This window comes from Acanthochromis polyacanthus, chromosome 15, assembly GCF_021347895.1.
Source record: "Acanthochromis polyacanthus isolate Apoly-LR-REF ecotype Palm Island chromosome 15, KAUST_Apoly_ChrSc, whole genome shotgun sequence".
Lineage (NCBI taxonomy): Eukaryota > Metazoa > Chordata > Actinopteri > Pomacentridae > Acanthochromis > Acanthochromis polyacanthus.
The window spans coordinates 8,219,043-8,246,893 of record NC_067127.1 but is presented as its reverse complement, the minus strand read 5'-3'; the positions used below and the strand labels follow the sequence as shown (position 1 = coordinate 8,246,893).

General features: G+C 39.7%; 1 protein-coding gene across 1 annotated transcript; it reads left to right on the top strand.

Moving 5' to 3' along the window:
- Positions 1 to 217: 217 nt before the first annotated feature.
- On the top strand, positions 218 to 27,810 carry col17a1b (collagen, type XVII, alpha 1b). Its single transcript, XM_051959689.1, is given in 58 exon segments — positions 218 to 749; positions 1,921 to 1,973; positions 4,180 to 4,230; positions 4,377 to 4,484; positions 5,707 to 6,009; positions 6,137 to 6,193; positions 6,325 to 6,360; positions 6,490 to 6,540; positions 8,381 to 8,527; positions 8,963 to 9,391; positions 10,610 to 10,693; positions 10,772 to 10,834; positions 11,058 to 11,216; positions 11,641 to 11,733; positions 11,816 to 11,860; positions 12,605 to 12,748; positions 15,200 to 15,745; positions 15,895 to 15,945; positions 16,038 to 16,055; positions 16,152 to 16,178; positions 16,277 to 16,339; positions 16,430 to 16,534; positions 16,634 to 16,696; positions 17,526 to 17,561; positions 17,712 to 17,765; positions 17,870 to 17,905; positions 17,997 to 18,032; positions 18,118 to 18,180; positions 18,532 to 18,567; positions 18,728 to 18,799; positions 18,892 to 18,918; positions 19,378 to 19,413; positions 19,499 to 19,534; positions 19,619 to 19,636; positions 19,639 to 19,698; positions 20,797 to 20,832; positions 20,932 to 21,024; positions 21,330 to 21,410; positions 21,498 to 21,557; positions 21,662 to 21,721; positions 21,807 to 21,833; positions 21,972 to 22,032; positions 22,131 to 22,216; positions 22,335 to 22,362; positions 22,523 to 22,641; positions 22,730 to 22,849; positions 22,946 to 23,056; positions 23,253 to 23,423; positions 23,506 to 23,625; positions 23,761 to 23,775; positions 23,778 to 23,939; positions 24,662 to 24,811; positions 24,949 to 24,992; positions 24,995 to 25,238; positions 26,266 to 26,430; positions 26,559 to 26,639; positions 26,723 to 26,806; positions 26,900 to 27,810. Coding segments are annotated over 57 exon segments (5,370 nt in total). The 5' UTR covers positions 218 to 749; positions 1,921 to 1,930; the 3' UTR covers positions 26,956 to 27,810.
- Positions 27,811 to 27,851: the final 41 nt, after the last annotated feature.

The following is a 27,851-nucleotide window of genomic DNA, read 5'->3' as shown; positions in this document are numbered from 1 at the left end:
AGGACTGTCACATGAAAGCTATCAGATCTGGATAATAAACAGGAAAAAGCAGAAACTGATCCTGCAGGAACATGATGATAATCTGTGCAAAGGTTGAGGAGCATAGTGAGAAATAAAAACTGCAGTTTGATTATGCAATAACACAGTGGCTGAAACCATAGCTTATGGATTAAATACTGTGTGTGTTCCTTCTTCCAATATGTGCGCCAGATGCGATCCAGCTGCGGCAGGATGGATTCGCTGCGCGCAATAGATCAGCGGACCCTGAAATAGCTGCGTTCCTGTCCACAGAAGAAAAAAAGAAAGGAAGAAATCCCACCTCCCAAATCACTCCTTTTCCACCTCCTCCCCCCAAAAGTTCTGAAAAGTGGTGACCAAAGCAGCGAGCAGCAGCAGAAGAAGAAGCAGGAGGGGCTCATCACTTTTCTTTTCTACTCTTGACTATCTGTGTCTGCGGGGCTGAGACTGACGGCTTAATTGGTTCCCTGAGGCGCTGTTTTCTTTTTTAAAATCCAGCTTTCCGTGCCGTCTGCTACACCTGCCTGCCAAACTGCAGCGCTGATGGGCGCGGCTGGGACCGGTGCCCAAATCTCTGTTTTGACTTGCCTGGGAAAGTAGAGCGAAAAGGCACAAAAGGACCGAGGAGTTTAAGAACATCCCTGCAAGGCGCGTCAGCCTCACACAAACTTATTGTTCGTCCCGCGGATCATCCAGAGAGGAACTTCTTGATTTGCTCGAGCTGGCTGAAGGTAGGATCTGAGAAACGTACACTGGAATAACCTGGAGACTTTAGGGAGAAGAAAAAGAAAAGTTGTTTATGTTGGATGTTTCTTCTCACCTGGCTGCTGCATCTCTGCACTAACAAACTGCACTCTGGGAGTTTGGTGATGGCCTGTCAGAGTTGCTATTTTTTGATTTTATAGGCTTGGATGGCTTTAAGTCCTCTATATTCCTATAAATCTTCTACAAGTACTTCTTGGCTTGTTTGCACAATCCAGTGGGGGCTTTTTTTTTCTTTTTTAAGGATCATTTATCTGTTACTGTGATCTCAGGATAGTTTTACATCCACTTTTGCCGTGCTATTTACATCCATCTAAATATACCATAGGAACTGGCCCTACTTTGTCAAGCTTTATGTGTCAGTACCCTTTTATATTTGTTGTTCATATCAGGTAACTTCATAAAAGTTTTAATGAGATGGGCAGGAGCAGTGAATTCATTGGGGATTACTGGTTTGCACTGTTTGCTTTTCTCATAGCTGGAGAATATCTGAGGGCTTGTCAGACTTTGCAGGGCAGATGGTGTGATTTTGGAAAAGAAGGGGGCTCTTTGTGGAGATATCTTTTGGTGTTTTAAAATGTTAAAGTTGTGCAGGAGGTGAAGCACATGCAGTTAAAGGTCCGTGGCTGGCAGGGTGTGGTGAGGAGGATGGTCTTTCAGAGCTGTGCACTGATCCACCAGCCTCCTTTTGTTTCCTTTGTTAGTTCTGTTTTAAAAGGCACAAAAATAAATACAAAGTCTGCTGAAATCTATAGATGATGCTTCATAGCTTTTCTTGTGGAATCTCTCATGAGAGTTAAATGTTAGTGAGTTGCTTCTAAGGTAACAGCTGAAAGTTTTTGTGTTTTTTTTTTCCTGTGGAGTTTGTGTCTTTGTCGAAGCAGGTTGTTTAAAACTGTGTCTATTAAAGTATGAGACTGTGGTTTTCCAATTACGATCATGAGATTTATGTGATGAAATGTTTTCGTCTTCGGTGGGACAAAACTTCCAATTAGTGCAGTAAACAAGCAGCCTCTCCTTTAGCCCGAGTCATTCCGGGCGTAACTTTTTTGGCCTTTTCCCATCAAATGTTTGCTAAAACTCAATTTAACCACAGCTGGCACAGAACATGCATGACCGTGGTCGATGTTTTATCACCAGATAAGATGGGATGGACGAGTTAACAAGGCAGATGGACATCTCGGGAGAAAGGGGTGAGAGTTTTGCATTTATCCTCAAGTTTTGAAACTGCAAATGAAAGACAAATATGAAGTAAAGGGTCGGTTCAACTTAAACACACCGGAAAAGCACAGTTTGAGTGTACTGGAGAGAAATCTGCAACCAAAACCGCTGAATTTACTTTCATTTATGTTGCTAAAAGCAGAAACTTCTCATTTCCACAGACCTCAATGTGGCAAAGAGATGCAAAAAATCAGATTTCTCATTTTAGAGCTTAATGACAGATTGTTGTGGCGTTAAATGTGCATTCAAAATCTCCAAAAGGCGCAAAGTTTTCCTTCAATCCTTCATCCTGGTGATGGTGGTGTCTCTCTTCTCTGGGGGCTTATTGTCACTAACATCATGGCATGCCTTTAGTGGTGTCAGTTTCCATTTCTAAGGGTGCAAGTCATCCTCTGGGTTTTCCTCCATTTAGTCACAGCTAAATGTCAAAGCACAGCTCATGCTGGCCCAAAAGAGTTTTAACACGACAAAGGATGGAGAGGTCAAATGAAGGCTGATTACAGGTTTGACACCAACCGAGAGAAACATATAATCAGCCACTCTGTCCTTTTGTTTTATATGTCACTTCCAAATGAACTAAAATGTATTTATGTTGCATTTTTCAAGCCAGTAGTTCAAATATGCCTAACAGAAGAGACGGACAAGACAATGTGGTTTGGAGGAGCATAAAAAAAGCCAAATTTGTACATTTTAAGATGCTTCTCATGCAAGTGACGTCGCTTAGGTTTTGTTAGAGGCTTCTTCAGAGCTGAGGAACGATAACAGAACAATCGGTCTTTAGCCATGACCCTGAAACATGCAGAAAACCCTAAAAGGAAGGAGAACAGGAGTGAGGAGGCAGCAAGAAATCTAAGTGGAATCTAAATGATCTACAATTGAGGCCAGTAAAACTCAACAGGCGGCAGCGAGAGAACAAAATGCCTCCTGGTTGAAGAGGGGTGTTATTAGAACCAATTATCTGTACCCATAAATTACACAAACTTTAATTGAACGTTTTTTTTTTAATCCTGTAAAAACTTTCACTTCTTGCCTCCATCTGGTATAAAACAAAAGGAACAGATGCTGACTTGTGGAGAAAGTTTTTGGGTTTATTAAGTGAGAACATGTGAAAGAGGAAAACCCAAGTTGAGACTGAAGGTCCATTAAGGTCATTAGAAAAAGTCTTATGATGAAAATAAAAATCTTAGCACAAAGATCCACTTACTGAAACTTTTCTGGATCATTCATGGAGATTATTTAGCTGTACGCTTTATTAAACAACCCTCGGGACTCATATCTGCAGATGAAAGCCTCAAGATGAAGTTTCTGGGAACTTCCAATAAGTGTGTCTCGCGCTGAGAAGCGTTTGTCGGTAAAAATCAAAACCGTGACGCCCCCAGAAAAGACTGACATGTCATAAATACTTGTCTAATATTTTGTTCTATGTATTCAGTTTTGGAACATCTCCTGCAGCTCATAATTTACGAGATTTCTGACAAGATTTGAACTCAACAAACTGAGCCGACTTGACAGATTCACTTAATTTAGTGTTCAGACGTTTTGGCGCCAGTTTCTTGATAATTGTATTTTTTTTCAAGGCTTTAAAAGTTCATCTAATGGCTTTTAAATAGTTAATAAATCATTTAAAGCTTGAAAAATCAATTTTAAGGCACCAAGAAGAACCACAGTTGTGTGAAAAGTCTCTCTAGTTGGTATCAATAGTCAAGTCATTATCAAAGTCAAGTATGCAGTTAATAATGTTAGAAGATCAATACAAAGTGCTGCAGTTTTTCTTTAATGTTTGAAAAGAGTACTCACTGAAGTGTGATTCCAACAATTGTCAGAAATCTTGTTAATATGCGTTCCAGTTGAGCACTGTTTTTTTTAAGGACTGTCTTGCTGGTTGAGGATAAACACCAACCTGGCAACACAATCATATTTCTTATAACTGTTCCACAACCAAACTCTACAACAAATCCTTAGTTATTGTATGTAAGATATGTATGATATTTGTACTGGCATGTCGACTTCAGCACCCATGTTGTGCCATCTCTGAGACATAAATTCAGATCAAGACATGTAAAGATCACTCCAGTGTGTCAGCTGAGATTAACATGTCAAAGTTTGAATACTGCAGTTTGATGCACGGATGAACAGAAACTCAGTGTTCACAGGGATAACCATTTTTCTCTTCACCAGTTGTGACAGAAACCGTAACCACCACAACCAGACTGACTTCTCTCCCACCAAGTGAGTCTTTTCTGTCCTCCAGTCATGTTTGCCTTCTGATTATTGTCTGTAAACTAAAAGTGTAATACAGTAATTATAGCTCTTAAGGAAGTACCCCGATGAGTAAGAGCGTCTCCGTGTTTTGCTGTGTGTCTTCTCGTTGCTAGAGGGAACCAGCGGATCAAATCACAGGAATATGTCCAGCAGTGCTGGAGGGCTGGGCTTGGAGAAGAATGTCTTAACCCAGAACAGCAGTGGAACTTACTTCTCTTCATGTGAGAACAACTTTCCATCCATGGGCCAGAACTGGGAAGTTGTGGCTTTGTCTTCGGACAAAGTTATGAAATGCCCAGTGTTGTATTTTTAACTGCAAGTAGAGAGAAAAAGTTTTGGGGTTTGTTCTTTGGTGAAGTTTTGAAGAACTTCTAGGCAACAGTGGAGAAACTACTGTGTTTTATTGCTTACATAAAAGCAGAGGCACCACTTTGTAGAAATGTTCAGTTTTAGACAGAAGTTCTGAATTTAGAAATGTACCAAAACTAAAAACTCTCCAGTGTAGAAAATATGAATGTTCTCACGTACCCTGAGACTTATGTAGCATTTTACTGTTGTAGCTGCTTCAGTTGGAGCAAGTTTACTTTATTTTACAGGAGCCACGGGTGAAATATGTGCTATCTTTTAATTTCTTTCCATTTCATTGGGATTTTTGTTTCATTTTTGTTATTCCTCTGCCGTTATTTGGCAGATACAACTACAGGTACTTTACAAATTAAGAGTCTTGTACACAAAATTTATGCAGCTCATGTAAAATGTGGTGCTTTGTTACTGATAGTTGATTATTCAATCAGTTATGTGAGTTTTCATATAAAAAATGCCAAATTCTCTCTGTTTCTAATTCGTCAAATGTGAGAATTTGCTGCAGTTTCAGAGTAATTGAACTCGGCAATTTGTGAACACAGTTTTCCTGCAGTTTTCTTATTAACTGCCTGTGAGCATAAAATTAGTCATATAATGGTTGAAGAGCAAAGTTTTCACACAAAAAAATCAACCTTTTTTCATAAAAACAACACAGCAGATTGGGCACTAATAAGTTTAAACTGTTCAAACTAAACTTTAAACGAGCAAACAACTATAAAACAAATTTTTACCTTCGACTTGGACTACAATTTTTTTTCAGAACATTTGTAAAGAATATTAGTCAATAACTTATAAATTGCATCATTTCCACAAATTGTTAATACTTTGCACCCTGTTTTTCAGTCAAATATTTATATTTACATGCATTATATCATGCTTTCAGACGTTTTGTATGACAAACTGGGATAACCCTAGCTTTCAACATGTTTTTGCAGTGAAACATGCAACACTTCCTCTTGAAATTAAGTGAAGTCGAAGCAGAAACGTCCATCTGACTCTGACAAAGCTTGCAGAGTTGATACAGTTGCAGGAAATGAATAATAACTGGTATGCATCATGTTTTTCCATGTTTTTCTATAGGTGTAAACGGTGGTAGCTACAGCTCCTCTGGCATCTACCTCGGAGGAGACTCCTCAGGAGGAGGCGATGAAGTGGGGAGCTACATAGATGGAGAAAGCTTCGGAAGTGGAAGCAGGGTAGGAGGTGGAGGAGGAGGAGGAGGTGGAGGTGGAGGGGGCAGTTATCTCGTGAGCTCTGTGACAAAGGTCCGGTCCAGCTCGGCGGGTGGTGCCAGGAGGGCCCAGACTGCTGGCTCATCAGGAGGCCTGTCGCCAGCTTTCCGAGAGAGGAAGACCATAACCAGTCGCTCGGGAGGTTATGACGGTGAGTTCCTGTCTGTAGAACAAGAGCCGCACGGCTGGCATGAAACAGAAGAAGTAGAAGAAGTGAAGGAAGCTGGCACAACTCTGGGGCGCTGTTTATACTTCAACTGTTGTGTTTTTTCTTCTAGGGAGTTCCAGTGCTAACTCCTCTCCAGAGTTTTCACGCAAAGATTATGGAAACTATTGTAAGTGAGAGTGACAGCTGTAAAATATAGCATTTAATACTTCCTCACTGCACAGATTCTGCCCTTCTTTACCTTATTTCACCCTGTGTTTTTGGGGGTTTTTTTCACCCCTTTTTTCTGTTTCCTCTCAGGCTCCGGCAGCACCAGAGGGAGGAGCGAAAGCAGAGGTATTCAGTAATAGTTTCTTCCCCTCCTCCCTTCATTATTTCTGCACCATCTGACTTTATATTGCCCTGGCTTTACTTTTTTATTAAATCAGGATTCCTTTGTCCATTGTGTGTCTTGTTTTTTTCCAGAGAGCGAGATTCGAGCAAGATTGCAAAGTGCCTCCCCCACTGCCTGCAGATGTAAGACACTTGAGACACGCTGGTCCATTCTGTTATGCAATTCCTCACAAAGCACCAAGCCATCCTTTTTTTTTGTTCACTCAAAGAACCACTTGGATTGGGATATTTTTTTTCCCTCTGTGTGTGTTTTTTGAATTATGCTGCTGTCAAACCATCTGGCTCAGACTTTCAGCACATCACAAACTCACATTCCGCCTCTCACATGCAAGTTTGTGTCCATGAAAATCCAATCAGTAACACATGTGCCGTTACCTCCCCCGAGCAGAGGATATATATCAGCAGAAGGAGAAGGGGCGAGGAGGTTGAAACGACGGCGAACATGCGATTGTTTGCGTTGAGACCACATGGAGGAGAAGTTTAGAGCCAAGCTTGTGGTGGAAGCAGTGGCACACATGAGTCACTGCTTGCTGCACCTCCTAGTTTGAAGCTGCACAGACACTCATCACCTCCCTCTGCTGGTTCAAATTCATGCTTTCTGTCATTTAATCCACATTTTTGAACAGTTATTCATGCTGTGCCACCCCTTCAGATTGCTGTGTTTTATTTCAAAGAGGTGGAAGAAGAAGTGCTTTTACTAAAGTATGAAACAGCACAACAACAAATCAGAAGCAGCGCCTTTACTCCAGTACTTGTACTTCACATTTTATGTTACATTTTACTGTAAATTCAGAACACATCATAGGGAATAGTACAGTTTTTTTTCAACCATACTGCATTTATTTGACAGATAAACTTCTACGCAGCAGGATGTTACAGCTGAAACTAATGATTATTCCCTTTGCTGATCCATCTGTTGTTTATTTTCTCAATTAATTAGCTGGGGTTTTTTTGGTCAGTAAAAGGTCAGAAAATGGCTAAAAATCGATTGCAACACTTTACCAAAGCCCAAGATGGCATTCTCAAATGCAATGTTGGACTAATGAAAATGTTCACATTTAAGAAACTGAAATAAGAGAATTTTTACCCTGTTTCTCTAAAAAAAAATACTCAATACTGATCAATCAGTTATCAAAATACTTGCAAATACATTTAATATTTGACAACTAATTGGTTAATCTATTCATCGTTGCAGCTTTTAAGGATGTTAGGTAGAGTAGTATATTAAGTTTCAAGCTTAGATCCTCCTCTAACAACATGATTTTAAGCATTTAAATTAGATATGTGACTCACACAGGGGCCACTAGGAATTATGGTGCTAATACTTTTGTATTTCAGTGTGATTCATATTATTATTATTATTTATAGTTTTGCAGTGGTACTTTCACTTATGTAAAAAAAAAAACAACAACAACACACACACACACAAAACTGCATATATTCACAGACAGATTCCTGAATTCAAAATTTCTATTATCATCACTCGCATGTACTTAAGCATAAAAAATGTAAATACTTTCAATGAATTATTGTCACTGTTAAACTGTTTCTATTATTGACTTAACTTGAGGTTTAGTTTCACCAGCACAAAGAGGCTGGATGGCTGAAAAACTTCTATTTAAAAAATACATTGTATTTATAATTGTGCATTCAGTGAACATGATCCCGGTAAAATACAGTCTTTAGATAGTGTAAGTTTTATAACAGTGATATTTTGTTTGTGAAGTACTCACAAAAAGACAAAAAATAAGGCCGCAGTTTGCCGTCCTGCTGAAAACTCTTTAAACCATCTTTAATAATGGTCTCTGTTTCTGTACCACTTCGTAGCTGGAAATTACTTTCACTCATATTCCGTACCTCGCATAAAATCCAACAGACTTTCAGACTAAACTCACACTTTGCAGTGAATTTCTCGGAGATGTTGCATTTGTTGAGCGTTGCTTGTGCGACTGTGGATTTGCAGGGACAGAGCTGGACGACGTGAAGAAGCTGCTGAAGGGACGCTCCAGCAGCGTCAGCCCCACGAGATCCTCCAGCGCCTCCATCACGCTGCCGGTCCCCAAAAAAGCCAGCGTGGAGACCAAGACTGTCTCAGTGGCCTCTCAGTCAGGTAGATACTGTTACTACAGTCGCACATATCCACATAGTGTACATGCACAGACACACCGTCTCCTTTTTAAATAACTTCAGGCGGTCTCAGATACCTCTCATCCACAGATCCAAAGCATCTGGATTTCTTTTAACGGTACTTTTTCTGATAACTGATGTTTCTGATTATGCTGTTCACAATATATCTGGAATCTGCAGTGGAAAAATGCTGGCGTCCGATGTGGAGGGACATATAATATCTATAACATGACAAAACATTTAGAGGAACTGTAAAATAACATTAATATCAATCTTTGTTTGGAAATAATGTCACAGCAAATCTTTTCAAGAGTCTAATGAAATAAGATGTTATATATTCCATCACAGTTCAGAAAAACAGATGCTGAGCTATGATAACATATAATATAATATTTATTTTTGTGTCTTTTCTTTTTAGCAATTTCATCTTCGTTTGGTTCTGGTGCGAGATCAGGCTTCAACACCATCGATATATCAGGCCTGTATGATAACAGCCTGGCAACTGGCCAACTTGACACTGGAGTCAAAACAAGCCAATATGATGTCACAGTGACGTCAGGCCAGTATGATACTGGTGTCAAATCGAGCCAGTACGACGGCAGTCTGAAATCAGGCCAGTATGACACTGGTCTAAAGTCAGGACAATATGATACTGGCATGAGATCAGGTCAGTATGACACGCTGGACGCCATTCTTCCCACTTTCTCGTGGTCCACCTCCACGCTGCCCGCCACCTCCACCACGGTCGCCGCTGGCAACACCAGCAGCTACAGCTACCAGGTCGGCACAAACAACATGGCGGGAGGCACCTCGCTGCTCAGCCCCACCTCACCCTCATCGCTGTCAGGTGAGACCAAATGTCCACGAATGATGAGAAAAAAGGAAATTTGTCTTGTGTTGCAAAACAGCTGCAACATCAAAACATGCAGCATGACATATGATGAAACAATACAGCACAATAAGAACAAAATAACAACTCTACCACTCATAGTACAGTCATACTTAAAATAATATGTAGTGCAATAGTGTCCAAAGGCCTGTACATTCTGCAAATATTTTTACTTGTGCTGTTTTACATTCTGTATATAGTAACACTAAAATAAATTAACATAGGAATAAACAAACAATGCCGCCATGATAAGGTGTGTAATATCTTCCTTTTGAGATTTACAGATCATAACAACAAGAGTCACACCTTTCAAATGCAGTAGTTTTAAATGGGGATGTCCGATAATATCGACCCACCGATATTGGCATAAAAATGTTATATCGGTCAATATCGTTATTGGTTTATTTTGTCTATCATGAAAACTGATGAAATAATGCCTAGATTTCGCTAGCATTTGCCGGACTCCTAGAAGGAGGGAGGGAGAGAGGGAGAGTGTAAACTGAAAAAAAAAAATAGCTCTGAAGAATTTGTTGTGGAACGCACGTCCAGGTACTCGCGGAACAAATCACGTATGTGTTACTGTTACTCCTTAAAATGATTATCTTTTGATTTCTTTTTCACTTCTCTGTCTTTTTTATCCATCTCTCATGTGTTTGACACTTTGATGTTCATTTTTTTCTTTTTTCCTTGTCATACATGTGCAGTTTTATGATTTTATGTCATTTAATGCCTTATCCATAGTCTATTTTTTTTAAATTTACCTCTGAAAAAGGTTCTTAAACTTAATCAGTAACAGTCAAAACTGTAAGGCCAAAATGATCAACCTTGTGCTCTATGAAAAAGAGACATCACGTTTCCTTGTAGCCATCATTTCAGAGTGAAATTCAAAAACGGTGGCATTTCTGCTCAATCAAAAATTCAAATCAGAGACTAAAAATGTATCATTAGAGCAGTTAATTGTAGACTGATAGGTGATATTACTGAACCTTTTCTCAAATTCTCAGCTGCAACTCTGACAAATTTAATGCAACAAAAATAAAGTGCTTTTAATTTTTCATCCATTTTAGTCATAATAGTACCAGCAGGCCTCTCTAGTGAAGGTGCCACAGTAAATTAGAGACACAGGTATGCCCAGGTTGAATGCCGTTAATCAAATATCTGCATCTTTGCTTCCAGTTTACGGCTTTCAGAACAATCTGGCGCCCACATCTGGCAGCGTGCTCACCACCAGCGGAGCCAACGTTAACGCCAACCTTGGAGGTACGACGGGAAGTCAATTTCAAGCGTTAAATGTGTTGCATTAAAAATCTTACATGAGTGTTTATGTGGGTGTTGCAGGATATGGTGTTCAGAAGAATGTGTCAAATGGTGGCACCATCATCAGCACTGGAGTCTCTACAAGTGAGTCTGCAACAGTAAAACTGTCAAAACTGTCAAAGGGAACCCCCTGCTTTTAACCTACACAGGGCCTATTTTTATACCTGGTAAAAGGTATTATTTTTGCTTTTGTTGTTAACTTTGTGTTTTTTTTCCCAAAATATTTTTTTTCCTATTTAGATTGTTTTCTCCCATGTTTTAATAAAGAAGTTATCACACGATGCCTGAGTTTCTCTCTTGTTTTCAGCCGCTAGATCCCAAACGGATGATTCCTATAAGCAAGGCTACAAGTTCATGGTGTCTGAGAAAGAGAACGTTCCAGCAAAGAGGGACACAGAAATGCTCATTTTGGCAAAAGACAGCGGGAAGCAGTTCACCAGCAGCAGCAGCGTCCATGTGGGAGGAGGTGAGTCACAGACTGGCTGCCCCCTTCTGGAGGAAAACTGAGGCTTCCCTCGTGTTAGGAAGGTTTCTCAGCTTTCTTTGGACTCAGTTTTGGCTTCTCTTGACAAGTTTGTAAAGCAGGTTTTTACAGTATGTTAGTGCTGTATTTAAATAACCAAAGCACTGATCATTTGGAAGAAAAGTGTTTCTAATTCTTACCTGTCATCGATCATAATTTAATCAGGGAGTATAGTAACACCATTATCACTGTTCTACTATTAGTGGTACCTTTTCACTTTTATATTCTGCATCTATAAATCTTTTTTTTTGCCTTGTGTGTAGCTGCATTGCATCATCTACATTGTCTGTAGTAGTTTGACACATCTGCTCCATGAAGACAATAGAAAAAAAAACTGAAAATGTGAACTTATTTTCCTCTTTTCCAGGTTCTCTGTCGGGAGATTCAATAAAGAAGGAGAAGCTTATTTCTAGCTACACTGAAATGGTCCCCCTGAAGTCAGAGACAGGCAACTCTTATTGTGAGCAGACGTTAAAAGCATCACACAAAATGACTCCTATTATAACAATACATTATTGATATTTAATTGGTTTATTTCACAGATGGATCACCTGGAGTTGTAATGAAAGATAAAGCCACCTATGCAGGTAATTTCACTGATATTTGAGTTAGTCAATCGACTATTTTGACAATCATATTTAGTTGTTTTTGTCACTGCTGTTGCAAAAATAGTGAAAACTGCTCACATAATCTCATTCTATTGCTTTAACCCTCGTGTTGTCCTGCAGGTCAAAATTGACCCGGTTTAAAGTTTAAAATTTGGAAAAGAAATAGATATTTTCACAGTGAAACGTCTGATGTCCACATTTTCAACATTTTTGGGAAATCTTTGAACATTTTTTGGTGGAAAAAAGAAATGTTAAAAATGTTTCTTAAGAACATTCACCAAATATAATCAACCAAAATTCAGCAAATTTCACTGGATGTAATCACTTTAGATATTTTTAGGATTTTTGGAAGAGTTTTATTCATTTTTTGAAAATATTTACAAGAATTTTCTTGCCAAATTTGGGTGATTTTTTTTTCTCAAAATAAATCTTTTAAGGGAAACTTTTAAGGGATTATTGGAATTTTTTTACTGAAGGTTTTTCAAATTTTCAGAAATTTGGGGAATTTTTTTGGCTGAATTTTTGGATTTTTTTTCAGACAAGGCAACAATATTTTTGGGTGCCCGTAAATGAGGACAACATGAGGGTTAAATGACATTTGAAGGCATTTTTTTCTCTATTTTTGATGTTATATTCACTGATAAGGAAAGTAATAGATGATGTTGACATTATGCACTTTTCGGTGTTTGAAAGTGATTGTTTAACTCTCGGTTCTGTCTCCAGAGATTCACAGGGACAGCGGCCTCTTCGGAGGTGGAGGGTTTTGCTGCTGCTCCGACTCGTGCTGCTCCTGGTGGAAGTGGCTTCTGGGTCTCCTCCTGCTCTCCCTGCTCCTGCTGGGACTCCTGTTCGGCCTCATCGCTCTGGGTAAGGTTCACTTGTGCAACATTACGAGATTTACACTCACACGGGAAAATAAATACCTCCCTAAAGATAAAACTTTGGGAGGCTCTGCTCTGCAATGTCTGGGAGTGACTGTTTTTGAACCAATAAAATGCGTGCTTCAGCTTTTAAGGGGTAAAGATCATTATTTCACAGCGCCGCAAGACAGTAAATGCACTCCTCCCCCTGGAAATGTGATCTCTGGGTGCTGTCCCACTCTATAAAGTCTGGCATTCATTGTCAGCAGAGCAGCTTTGGAAATGGTTGCTTGATGACATAAGAGATTCCGATGGTTTTTCCTGCAGCAGGAGAGCTGTTGGTGTGGATTTGTACTGATAAAAACATGATAACAACAACAAGAACATTTGCAATCTCTGGGAGAGCACAGATCACAGCTTGTTGAACAATTAATGACTAATACACACTTATAGTGAAGTTTTCTGGTACTCAAGATCCTCTACAGTGCATATTTATGCTGTTTTCAAGTCAGAATTTGCATCATTTTTAGGAAGTAGATGGTCTATTATGCGTTACAGGTTATAAGGATGTTCAGTAAGCATAGAATTTTTCTTATTTTTTTCTAGGGACACTTTATAAGTTAAGCATGAATTGAGTAATACTAAGTGTGTGAGCTCGCAGGTCTTAAAGTGTTCACACTATAAGAGTAAAAAAGACGACAATTCCTTATTAAGATGAAGATTCAGTTTGATTTGCACTTTAAAATGACACCATTAACATTATTTCCATTATCAAAAACCTCCAGAAATGTCAAGATGACACAAAGAGAGCTCGTAACTGCAGACTTTGCTTAATAATCCTCACATTTTTTTTTAGTTTTCTTCAGTATCAGAGTAAACAAGTGACAGCTTTCTGTATGTCTACAGATGAATTGCAATGTGGAACTGTTTAGTAGCATGTTTAATGGCACCAATTTGCCAAATATAAGCAAAAAACTGACTGTAGATAAAGTATCAAGTTTGACAAAGGGGAGCCCACACACTGATTTATTTTCTCAGTATTGTGTCTGACAAAAGACTTTGACTCTTTGTCTGGTTTTGGCAGCAGGTCATGGTAAAAGGTTAGCAGCTATTTAACTGAAGAGCAAATAAAAGCAGCAGTGACTGGAAGGTCGCTTGTTTAAATCCCAGGAATGAGGAATTCATGACAGAGCAGCACTCGGCCCTCCTTAGTTACAGTCCGGTCCATCACTGAGGTGCCATTTAGCAAAGAATTTAAACTGCTCAAATAACAGATCAGACTGCGGTTGTTCTGCACATCTTCAGGTCTGAATGTTTTGATGCTAGTTAAATAATGCTGTTTTGATAATGAAAACAGTAGATATATAGAGACTGGATTTTATACAAATATCAACAAGTCAAAAGTATTTTTTTAAAAACTGTGGCTGCTGCAAATATTAAGTTTAATATGGGTTTATCTGCTGATTATTTTGAGATTAATGGTTAAATCTGTATATTTACTTTAAAATGAACTCAAGCAATTAATTGGTTAACAGAACAGATTCTAATTAATGCTATTTTTTTTATTTCAGCTCTAGCATATATACAAAAAAACCTGCAACTTACACACTAACACAGTTTAATTATGTCATTGCAATTTAGTTGTAATATTTTTCTATGTTTTCTTTATTTTCTATTTTGATATGTACACATGCATAACACACGCCTGTGCTCAGTGCAAGTTCATTTTTTATTAAAGATTTCACCCGCTGAAATGATACAAAGACTGAGCAGCCTTGACAGAGTACTGGGCTCTGAGTGCTTTTCTTGTCCTTTATTTTGACTACTTTCGACATAGTAGATACATTCTTTTATAGTTTTGATGCCTTTGGTGAGAGTCAACAGTGTACACAGTCATGAAAATAAAGAAAAGCCATTAAAAAGGAAGGTGTGTCCAAACTTTTGACTGATGATGCATGTTTCTGGAATCAGACATCTTTTTCTTTGTTTAGTTTCTAATCACTATGATGTTTGTTTGTTCTTTATTATTAATCATTTTTTAACTGAAGTGTTTACTTTTTATTATTTATATTGTGTAAAGTTCCCTATTACCTGCCTACACATTTTATTTACACTAGTACACCTCCTCTTAACTAAAAGGTTGTGTTTATGGCCTTAAATATTTTGCATCTTTCTAAAGCATTATTGGAATTTCAGTCCAAGTTGTGTGTTTATGTGCAGGCATTTAGAGAGAGAAGGTGACTTCTATAATCAGAGTTTAGTTTGTGACTAATGTGCATGAGTGCAACATAATGGTACTTTGCTTAACATGACAGACAAATAACACAAATAGTCACTGACAATTGGAATAACATGATGAGAAATGTAGTGAAACAAGATAAATTCTTAACCTGTGGAAAACACTGTCAAATTACAGTGCGTTAATGTGTGTAAATCTAATATTTTACCCTTTTCTCAGCTGAGGATGTGAGAAAGCTGAAGAATCGAGTGGCGACGTTGGAGGCCGAGTCCTCGGTCACCTCTGCTCGCACCAGTCGGCTGTCAGGCTCCTCCAACGACGTCAACACCTACGTCATGGAAGGCGGAGGAGGCGGCGTCTCTGACAACACGCTGTACCTGGGAGCTGGTGGTGGAGGAGGCTCAGGCTCCAGAACACGGGTCGGGGTTGCTGCTGGTGCTGGTGGTGGAACTGCCGGTACTAACGGTGTAGACATCGGCGTTGGAGGTGGAGGTGGTACTGCTGGTGCTGGTGTTGCTGGTGGTACTGCCGGTGGTACTGCTGGTGCCAGGGCTGGAGCAGCGGGCAGCGGCTCCAGTGGCGGTGCCGGCACCAGTGCAGGTACCAGCTTCCATGGCGGTGCCGGCACTGGTGGTTCAGGAACCAGCTTTAGTACCAGCACTGGCCTCGGGGCTGGTGTGAGTGGAGGACACATCGACGCTGGTTCCCTTCAGCTGGCCGTCCAACACATGTTAAGATCTGAAATGCAGTCACAGACCTTCAGAGGTACTGCACACAATCACACACAAACACACACACACACACACACACACACACACACACACACACACACACACACACACACACACACACACACACACACACACACACACACAGTTCACACCCACTGAACTGTCATCTTCTGCTTTTCTCAGCTTTCCTAGCATCCTCAGTGCAGGGAGAGAGAGGACTACCCGGACCTAAAGGTGAAATATTTATTTCATTAAACTTGCATCTTTTTGAGTGAATTAGACTGATCTGTGTTTAATTTATTTATCTTTTTCAAAATCATTTTCAGGTGACACTGGACCTAAAGGTGAGGAAACAGCCACACTTTTTGCTGGAAGTTTTTTTCACTCATAGTTCTGCTTCGTTTTCTCATCATAAATGTATTTATGTGTTTCACTTGTAGGAGATCACGGCTTCCCTGGAACTCCAGGTAAGAAATATTCTTTTCTCATCACCAGTTCATGCATTTCTTCTGAGTATTGTGTAGTGTCATTATGTCATTTTACTAACTGTGACCTTTGACCTCAGGTGCTCCAGGTGCGATGGGTCATGCAGGTCCTGAAGGTCCAAAAGGACAGAAAGGAAGTGCAGGTAGAGAAAGCATTTCACTTCACACTACATGATGCAACGGTTCAGCTCATTTACAGTGTCTGAGTGTGTGTGTGTTAAATGTCCACCCAGGTGATCATGGAGCGGAGGGACCACCGGGTCTCAGGGGTCGTGAGGGCCCAGCTGGACCCAGAGGAGAAACTGGACCTCCAGGATTTGGACTTAAAGGTGACAGAGGTACGATTCGGATTCCCAGCAAAGTTTTCATCATTCTAATAACTCATTCAGGAACACTAAGTGACTGCAGGATCTTCATACTGTTTCTTTGGTTTGTAGGTTCTAACGGAGATCCTGGGGTTCCTGGTTCTGCTGGACCTGCTGGTCCTCCTGGACCAAAAGGTGAGCTCAGTGTCTCTCTCTTTTGTTTTTCATAATTAAGTAAATAAATGAGTTTATCGGCTCATGATAGGTATATGAGCTACAGCGAGCAGCAGGTGGCAGCATAGAGTCACTCTGCGAACACTGCCTCATTCACCTCCACATTTCTGCTGCTTCTACTGCCCCGAAAACATCATTTTATAGACTTTTTTAATTTTTTTGTGTTAAATTATTTCAGTACAAGCACACAAACAACTAAATAAATCCAGTACAAATGCTTTGTATACATGTGTTTTTCTGTCATCCATTCTTATAACTAACACCCACAAAGTGCCGTTTAACTGAGATAATCATATCTGTACACTCACATTTGCCTATACAGTATATAAATGTATTAATAAATACTTATATATGTCTCTGAATGCAAAAAAATGTAAATAATTATTGGGCTTCAGTGTTTTGAAAACACACATTAATATGCACATTATTTATTTATTTATCTTTAATTGCAATTTTATTCAAAATTTATTCATTTATATTAGTATTAATTTCTGAGTTCTTACATAATTATTGAGTAGTAAATTAATGTAATTGCTGTAAATTCTGAAGTTTACAGAGAGAACGGGTATCCATAAAGTGCCATTTCATTCGTGAATATTGGGACTTTCTTCCTTTTGGGACTTTTCAGATAACACATTTGTTAAACCATTTGTTTCACGTCACGCTATTGTCCTGTGTCAGTTTTATTTATGTATGTAACTTTATGTGATTGATGAGGTGTCTAAAAGCTGTCATTATGGTTTTGTTAAACTGTGGTTTTCCTTCTAATAACTATTCATCTTTACTGTAGGCTTATCTGGAGCTCCTGGGCTTCCAGGTCTACCAGGTAAGGTTCTCTCATTCCTTTAATATTTTAAATTATTAGTAACTTTGCCTGCTCAATTCAACATTATCTCCAAGTTGCAGCTTCAGATGAATATAATATTGGCAGTCTTGGCTTTCTTCTTGGTGTTTTACATGAACTGTTTTGTTGCAGGTCAACCAGGATCTCAGGGCTTCCGTGGCGAGGCAGGATCACCTGGGCCTAAAGGTGGGCAACACTGACGTTATTTGTTATCTAAATACAGGAAAAAGGATATTTTCTAAAATTTATGCTCTACAATGTCACTGACAGTCACTGTTGTCACTCTGCAGGTGACAGAGGACTTGCTGGGTTCCAGGGAATGAAAGGTTTGTTGTGTCTCTGTCAGGTTTTTTTTTTTCAGAATTTGTCAGGTCAGTGAATGTTTCTAACAATAGTTTGATTCATTGTTTGTTTTAGGTGAACCTGGCGACAGAGGTCTCACAGGAATTAAAGGTCAGCACATGTTTGTTAATCAAACTTTGGACATTCCAGTTTGTAGTCTGTACGAGTTTCTTAATCCGGTTGTTCCATTTCTTAGGTGATCCTGGTTTCCCGGGTCTGCCTGGACCATCTGGAGAGAAAGGATCTAAAGGATCAATGGGTGAGTAACAGGACTTCCAGATTCTCATTAGAAATCACATAATTACCAAGTCATTGACTCTTCAACACACTTACTGTGGTTTTATTAGCGGACTGTGTTAAATGAAGGTGATCATATAAAATGTTTTAAATGTACAACTATTTAAAAAATCACTGAAAAAATTGTATATACTTATTTTCCTAGGTCTCTACAGTTATTTAAACAGACTTTATAGCTCATTCTGTTCAGAAATCATGAGCTTGAACTATTATAAAACTATTGAGAACTAATTTCAGTGGAGCAGTGAGCCTGTCCTAGCTGTGGCAACTCATTCTTGTTTGGTATGATATATGTTTCTGCTTTTTACATCAGGACCTTCTGGACAAGATGGTATTAAAGGATCAAGAGGTAAAAACATCTCATTATATGAGCAGCACTAATACATGTATTTATATGTTATTTTATTGCAATAACACAATTCAAAGATAAGTGACAGTTCACCTTCCTTCAACACACTTGAAAAAAATCTTTACACTATTCTAACTTTTATTTCTATTCTGGCCCTCAGGTGACCAGGGACCTGCTGGACCACCTGGACTCAGAGGACCTTCTGGGCCTCCTGGAGATGCTGGACTTCCAGGTAAAGTTATTAAATATAATCTTCAGCCATATAAATATCAGAAAAAGCAGGTAATATGAGAAGGTATATTAATAACATTTCCCTGTTTGTAGGAACACCTGGACTTCAAGGACCACCAGGTATGAAGCATATATATATATATATATATGTACATACATGACTGTTACAAATGTCTTTATTTTTGAAAGAAAAGCATATTTTAAATGAGGATACCAGTGAATTATTCAGAAATCCAGTCAAGACATTGTTAATGTGGTAAATGACTATTCTAGCTGGAAACAGCTGATTTTAATGGATTATCTCCATAGGGGTACAGAGGAACATTTCCAGCAACCATCACTCCTGTGTTCTAATGCTACATTGTGTTAGCTAATGGTGTTGAAAGGCTAATTGATGACTAGAAAACTATTGTACAGTTATGTTAGCACATGAATAAAAGTGTGAGGTTTCATAGAAAACATGAAATTGTCTGGGTGATCTCAAACTTTTGAATATTGTAGCGTAATATTAATTCTGTGGCATAACAGTATTTTACTTGTAATGTTCTCAACACTAACAGTGTGCTCAAATGTTTTTAGGAATCGCAGGGAATCCAGGACGACCTGGCGCCAAAGGTACAGCTGCTGAAAAACTCTTTTAAAATGCGCTGTTTGTCTTTTTATGTGAAGCTCTTATCTGAGGTGTGTCTGTTCATTTAAGGTGACGCTGGTGAGGCAGGAAGAATCATCAATGCAGGTAAGAGAATGAACAAAACTGGTATTTTAACATAAAGTCGATGAGATGACAGTTAGAGATCTTACCATCGCTTTTATTTTCCAGCTGGCTCCACTTCTGTTGGCATCCAGGACCACCTGGGCCCGCTGGTCCTCCCGGCGCTGCAGGACCTCCAGGATTATCAGGTTCGCGGTTTGAAATATCTAAAAAAGAGAAAGAAAAGAAAAGCCAGTAAATTTAAACAAACAAATAAATATTTTCAAACAATTAACAGCAACAACTGCCAAAAATATAATTAAAAAATAAAGATTAAAGTAGAATGTCCTATTTCAAATAAAGGTTAAAAGCAATACATTTATAGATATCTTTATACAATGTTTTTCAAAGAAATCATGTTACTTAGCAACTTTTTTCTAAATTAATTCAAACACTGTCAATAAACCTGCAGACCTAACTGGTGGTAAGATAGTCATTAATTAAGCCAAATAAAATACACACCAGCATTGATTCTAGCACATTTTCATTTAATTTATCAATATGAAAATTTTCGATTTTAACAAATTTCTCACAAATAATTCTGCAGAACCCTTCAAGGGGAATTGCAAAACTAGTAATGGCATTTCTCTGTGCTACAATCCAGCTGGTGGGCTGCAACATAAAGCTTTTTAAAAAAGTTTTATCTTAATAAATAAAAACATGAACACACCACCTTGACTTTGTGTAGCACTGCCACTGCAAGACCAGTGGGGCGCAAGATACCAGCGAGAGAGCAGTGTATCTTTGTTCAGTATTTTAAAAAAAAATGCATTAGGTTGGATGTAAAATCATGTAATCCAACAATTTTGCCTTATTTGTGATTGAAATTACCGAGTTTTAGATCATAGTACACACATATAGAACAGTTATACGATTTTTCTTGAAATTCTGAGGAAAATGTTGTTTTGATAGCATGTACAAATATTTGTACAGAGCTAAATATTTAATTACAGATGGTTATTGTCATTTTACATAATTCTGCATGTAACATAATAAAGCATCAAAAATAATGTATAGATAATATAGTAAATTCTCTTTAAAAGAATACATGTAATTAACATAATACTTGAAATAAATCTTGTGGTTAAAAATGTTATCCTTAAAGAAACATTTTCTTTAAAGTCAGGATTGCCGTGACAGCACTCACAAAAAAAACTGCATGACCTTTAGCCTTTTTCATATCGTGTATCTCAACCCTGAATGATTCTACAACCTCCAAGTGCTTATTTATTGATTTACTTTCTCAGGTCCCATCGGTCCTGCTGGTCTTCCTGGCCAACCTGGTAGGTCATTGTGCTTTCATTACTCCCAAATTGTTCCTTTGAGATTTAGAATGTGGCCTCCAGAGTCTCATATGTGCTGTGCTTTGTTTGTCTCTGCAGGTCCGAAAGGTGACCGAGGATTTAAGGGAGACGTAGGAGAACCAGGAGTAACAGTGAGAAGCACTGAGAGAGTGAGCTCCAGCAGAGCAGAGAGTGAGTGTTTTCTTTGATGACTTTCTTAAAGACATGCAGTATTTAGAAGACAATGTTATTTTTTTGAGAAAAATGAATATCACAAGCTCAAAACACTCAGGTGTTTAGTGGTGGCTGATGCTCCAAAGCCAGTTTTGTCACTTCACTGTTGGTATTAAGCTGTATTTAAGTCTGTTGTGGCCACAGTAACGTCTTACACAGGGTCAGTTTGATATACAGTGAAATTTATTGTTGTTTTCCAGACTTTTATCCTTGATTGACAAGACTTCTTTAATTAAAATGATATTGTTTTGTTTCTGCTTTAGGGCAGTTTGGTGCCAGTGGAGGCGCAGCACTTCCTGGCCCACCCGGCCCACCAGGTCCACCCGGGCCCCCAGGCCAGCCAGCAAGTATCTGCACATGGATCACACACTACTATGTGAAGCTCATCCATCTTTCATATCAGACTTTTTATCATCTTTCTTGATGTTTAGGATATGGAAGACCAGGACCTAAGGGAGACAAAGGTGACCCAGGCTTTTCATCCGACTCTGGTATGATCCCAAATGGAAACTTGTATTTTGTCTTTCTTTAAGTTTGACTTGTAATTAGCAGTAGCATGGTGACACCGTTGATTTCAACTGTGCTTTTGTTCCAGGATCGTATTATCCTGGACCACCAGGACCGCCTGGCCCTGCTGGGCCTAAAGGATCAACAGGTGATTAGATTTTGTAAAGTGACCTGATTTATTTATTTTTGACTGTTTTAAAACTTGATCCTGACGTTCTCCATTTTTATTTTAGGTTCTCCAGGACCAAGGGGATACCAAGGTATTTGTCCTTCTTTATTTGTGTGTGTCTTTTTGAAATCACTCACTTTTCACCAAGCATTTGTGTTTGTGACTCTTATGTATCACTAGACTTCACTGAGAGTCTTTCCAGTATCAATAACTGTCATTTGTGTCTTAGGTGAACCAGGCCAGCCAGGTGTGCCAGGAAGTCCAGGAAGACCAGGAGCCTCTGAGACAGTCAGACCATCACTCATCCAAACACAAATCAACACAATATAATATATACAATATATAGTTTCAAGTGATGCTGAGGGATTCATGATTTCATTCTTACAGTGTCGTCTTATGGTGGAGGACGCGGGATCCCTGGACCACCAGGTCCACCAGGACCTCCTGGACTTCAAGGACCACCTGGACACAAGGGTAAACACACTCAAACCTGTGAACAATGTTGATGTTTTATAGTCTGTACTGTACATCAGCACTGTATCTGTCTGTGTGTCACATGATGATAATGCTTTGGTTGTTTATCATATCTAAGGGGACACTGGAGCTCCTGGGATTCCAGGCTCTTTCAAGAGGTAGAGAAAATAACAACTGCTCTCATAAATACTCTTTACAATTATACACAAAGTCTAATGTCACCTTCATGTAAAGGCACCAATAGTTGACAATGACTTTTCAAGTTTGAGTGTGTTGTTGCTCTACAGGCTCATAACTATTACATTTTTCTTCAGGCGGATCAGTCTCTGGTCCTCCTGGTCCTCCAGGTCCTCCTGGTCCTCCTGGCCAGCCAGGCTCCTTCTCTTCCTCCAGTGACATTCGGCAGTACATTACTGAGTATATAGGTAAGATGTCTCAGAAGTGATATCACTGTAAATCGGTCACTGTTGGGGGACAGAACAGATTATTAACCTAATCTTTTGCTCCACGCAGGTAGAGCGACTCAGAGTGGCATCCCTGGACCTCCAGGCCCACCTGGACCTCCAGGAATCCCTGGAACCTTCTCCGGCTCTATGGAAGACATCTCTACCCGTATCATTGCATACCTGAGACGTAAGGATTTATATTGCTGAATCATTGTGATTAACATGTACATGTGGGACATAATTTAGGGATTGGGGCCACATTTAACTTTTTGCTTGATTTTAGGTTCAGATTCTGGTTTCAGCTTTGGTGGTCAGGGTCCTCCAGGACCACCTGGTCCTCCTGGACCTAGTTCTGGATCCCTCACAGTTAATGCTCTCATCACCATGCTTCAGAGTGAGTACAGTATATATTATTGCTGAGCCATATAGTCTCAGATACAGACTTTCACCACACTGAACTCCTCAGTCACAAGAGCCTACTACGTCTTTAAGCTCCTCATCATCATCCTGTTTGACTGTGAAGATACAAAAGTCATGTTTTAAGATGTTGCACTGGTTTGAACAGTGTGTCTCTACTGTGATCTGACCAGGAGACGATGTGAGGAGATACATGACTGGACCACCTGGGCCACAAGGACCACAAGGACCACCAGGACCACCAGGGGTGTCAGGGGCGTCAGGGGCGTCAGGGTCATCAGGAGGACTTTCAGGCACTTACAGAGTAGAAGAAGTAGCCCAATATGTCTTCAATATCATGAATGGTGAGAAAACTGTCGCAACAGAAAACAGATGCCCTGCAAGTGATATCTGGACTTCAGTTTATAAGTTTATTTATATTTTCAGACAGAGGGATTGCTAGAGGTCCACCTGGGCCTCAAGGTCCTCGTGGACTTCCTGGGCCTCCTGGTTCAGGAGGCTCTGGCTACAGTACTGCTACGATTGACTATTCTGCATTGATGAGAAGTAAGATTGTTTTAGTATTTTTTCTCATGAACAAACACTAACTATGATTCATTTGGAGAGTAAAGATTGGCTCCATGATTTGGATTTGTATCTGCTTCCTCTCTCATCATCTTCCTCATATATTCATCTACTTAGGTCCAGACTTCCGTGCGTGATCAATTCTAACGTACAACAAGGTCCTCCTGGTCCTCCGGGTGCTACAGGCCGACCTGGCCCTCCTGGCCCTCAGGGGCCACCAGGAGTCTCCACTTCCACTGTGTTTGGGGGAGGAAGTCCTGGCTACAGTATGGAGGACATTCAACGTTACCTGCAGGGTGAGTTTGGCAGACAGTGTCACAGTCATGTAAAAACTGATGTTGGCTGACTGTTACTCTGAATTCAGAAGTTATTTACTGCACAATTCTGTTTGCACCAACTTCGTTGGTATTCATTGGTCCCAACTGTGACCAATGTGCCAAAATTATGTTTAAGCATAAAAAATTATTGATAATACAAAATTTTTTACAAAATATACATTGCAAGATATTGTTACAGTTCATGTAAGGACACCGAAACAATTTTGTAAGGCAAAATATTTCATATAAACTCTTAAATCAAATGTTATTATATTCCAATCACCAAATGTGTGCAGTCAACCACAATTTCCAAGCCTAATTACTGATGTCTTTCCCATAGATTTAAATGTAGATGTCACTTTGGTCACTGTTCCTATTGAAACACTAGCGAGTTGAACAGTCTTTGTGACTGAAGCTCCTGCCATCTGTGCCTCAACAGTCACATAGGTCTTCTCCTCTTTACATTAACTGGGTCTGCTCAGCATTGTTATATGTACTATTTAGTGCATCTGTGCATCAAACCCCACACAAATGTCTTCAAGTCTCACTTCTCATTTAATTCTCTACGCCTTAAAGGACCAAATTTAGAAATTCCAGCTGACAGTTGTTAATTTGTGCGCTCCTTATTTTTTAGTTTGCCATCTACTTACATAAATGGCATTACACAAAGGTTCTTCATCTTGCTCTGCACTCTCTTTCAGGTTCTGGCTTCAGAGGTCTTCCTGGCCCTCCTGGTCCTCAAGGTCCACAGGGACCACAGGGTCCACCAGGTGGTTACTCTGGATCAGTTTCATATAGTGGAAACTTCCCTCGAGAGAGCATCCGTGCTGAAGTTCAGAACTATCTGACCAGTAAGCTTCTATCCCCACACAGACAGATGAAGATGTGTGATCAGGATTATCAGTGATGAATGTGTAGAATCTGTAAATATTTGTGTAGTACTGAAGTGAGCATGAGTGCGGATATCAAGAGGAACTGGATTTTTCAGGTGACAACATTCGTCGTACCATCATCGGACCTCCAGGACCTCCAGGCCTCCAGGTCCAAGAGGCGAGAGGGGAGATCGTGGAGAGCCGGGCTACGTCCAGGGCTATGCACAAAGCCAGGGCTATGGACAAGGACAGGGCTACGGACCAAACCAGGGCTATGGATCAAGCCAGGGCTACTCTCAGACCGATCCTCGCTATGGTGCTGACCGAAGACAGGTTGATGTCAGCAAGCTCACAGAGACTCTGGACTACTCCAATGTTGCCATGAAAGTCACAGACTACATCAAGAGTGAGTGGATTACAGCTGCCAGACATAGAGATTTCATCACTGTTAGCAAAGGATCACATTTTTGTCTCACTTTATTTGGTAGATTTGCTTTATGTTTTAGAACTACAATTCCCACAATGCATTGGCAGCTAATGCTATTCGTTCAGTGAGTTAGCTATGTGAGAAGGTAACATATCAGAGATGACATTCAGTGTACTGGTGGCAGCTGTGAGCTATTGCCTGATGTAATTAATAGAGAGACATGATGTAAAAATACTGCTAGAGGTAAATTTGAGTCAAATCTTATCACACAGACATTAAATTTTAGACCATTCAGTGTGGCTCAGGCTCTCTGAGGATTTCGTTTTCTCAGGTGTTGCAGATAAGGATGTAAATCAAGAAAATCAGGAATCTTAGAGTAAAAGACGCTACTTTGAACTGCAGATAATCATCATGTTTTTAGGTTTTCTTCAGTGTGTAGAGCCATTATTATGTACTTTGAGTCTCAGCAAATCATGTGTCTCAGCACTCCGTTGTAACATTATAGTTTTTGGTTACATCCACAAAACAACATAACATTGATTATCCCCTAACTAGAAGTAAAATAAAGCATTTATGTCATAGTTTATGTTAAAAAAGTTAAATAATCGTTAATCGTAGCAATGTAGGAGTGACAGGATCCATTAATGTTCAACCTTTTCCATGCTACACTGTCAGTACATTTTTGACATTATTCGGGCTCAGAATGTCCCATCAGCACCGACTTTATATTCCTGGAGCACTGACTCTCTCCTCTCTCCATTCATATGCAGAGGGGTGGTGTCTGAGATTGAAAGTGCAGGTTTAACCCCTTCAACCCCATCAGTACAATCAGTAATAGGAACAGAATAAAATAAACAACCCTGGGCTCTGTGGATTAGAGACATTTGGGGGAATTTTGAATGCAATAAGTGTCTTTGATGGAATTTGGAAGGAAGTAAAGGGTCTAAGTATGTGAAAATCACTTTTTTATGAACACATGCCTGTCTTCTAAAACCCCCTTCTGTAGATCAAGGCCTGCTCCAGGACTATCTGGTTGAAGGTCCTTTGAAGGCGAATGTCAGAGCCATTCAAGGTCCCCCTGGTCCTCCCGGCCCTCCCGGTCCACCTGGCTACAGCCGTGTCATGGCGGCCTACGGCAATGTCACAGCTGACCTCATGGACTTCTTCAGAAGTGAGGATACAGAGCTATGATTTCCCCACAGACTGTATCAGTAATGGAAAACTACACTGACTTGTGTGAGCGTAGCTGGAAAATGTTGCGTCACCTCGATTAAATCTGTGCTTTTTGCTCTCGAACAGTCCATGGCGCCATCCGCGGTCCTCCTGGAGTCCAAGGACCAAGAGGAGACCGAGGATACCCAGGACCCAGAGGAGAAAAAGGTAACAGCATTGAAGAGACATGTCACATTCCCCAGAGTCACATTTTAGCGGAGCAACAAGCTGAGAGTTTTGTGTGATTCCAGGTGATCCTGGACGCCCAGGTTTGCCCGGAATGCCAGGGTCATACACTGTCCAAATTCCACACAGAGTGCAGAAGAGAGATGCAGGTAATTTAAGTCAAAACACTACATCAAACTACATTAAAAAATGACCACCCGTATCGTATCTAATTGCTACACTACTCTTTTCATCTGCTGTAGAAAATAAAGAGGTCAGCCGTCGTCAGAGGCAACGCCGTCAAGCCAGAGGGGGCTAAAGGGCTAACATACTACTGTAACATGTCACATTTCTTTTCAGTTTTACTTGTCTTTGTCGTTAGGTGTTCAACTGCATAAAAGTAGTCAAAAACAACTCTTTATTGATGCCATCTGTAGAAAAGTCAGTTTAAGAAAATAAAAGCAGCCATAAAAATGCATCAAGTGTCTTTAACACGGCTTCAGTAGAGGTAAAGATTTAGCTGCTGGTCAGTGTTTTTGGGACACGGACTTCATCTTTTTCACATGTGGGTGTATAATGTTTACTATTGCTTGATTAGAAGCTTGCATTCCGACTTTTTTCCAGGGGCTGCTTTGTTTAAGAGAATATATATTTTTAAGCATCAACTAGCAGTCGCTGATATTTTAATTGCATTTTTTTCCACTGAGTGTCTGGTGTTTTTGTAACTTTTGTCATTTGAGGAATATATTGTTTTGAGGACTACATAAGTGCAACATGCATCCATTATCCATTCACCCCATACAAATTAGCAGACATGCTCTTCTTAAACCAATGCATCACTACGTGAACCTGACAGTCTCAGTCAGAGTGAGGGTCATTTTTGGATGAGGGTAAGTAATCGATGATTTACCTGGAAGATTTGTTGGCAAGAAAAGACACAAATCAAGTTGTTTGCACGGTTGAAAGACAGCGACTCAGATGATCTCTAAGAAATAGCTGACTGGATTGTATATTTTTGTGTGAAAGCGCACTGAATTTGATATATTTTCTTTATACCTTTAAGTGTTAGAAAGATTAAATTATAAAAATGTTCCCGGATTATGTTTGACATGATTGAACTTATTGACATTTGATCGATATGTCTGAAAGACACAAAAATAAATCTATTTTTGGATTTGTGAGTGTTGATATTTGTGTGACTAAATTGATGTCACT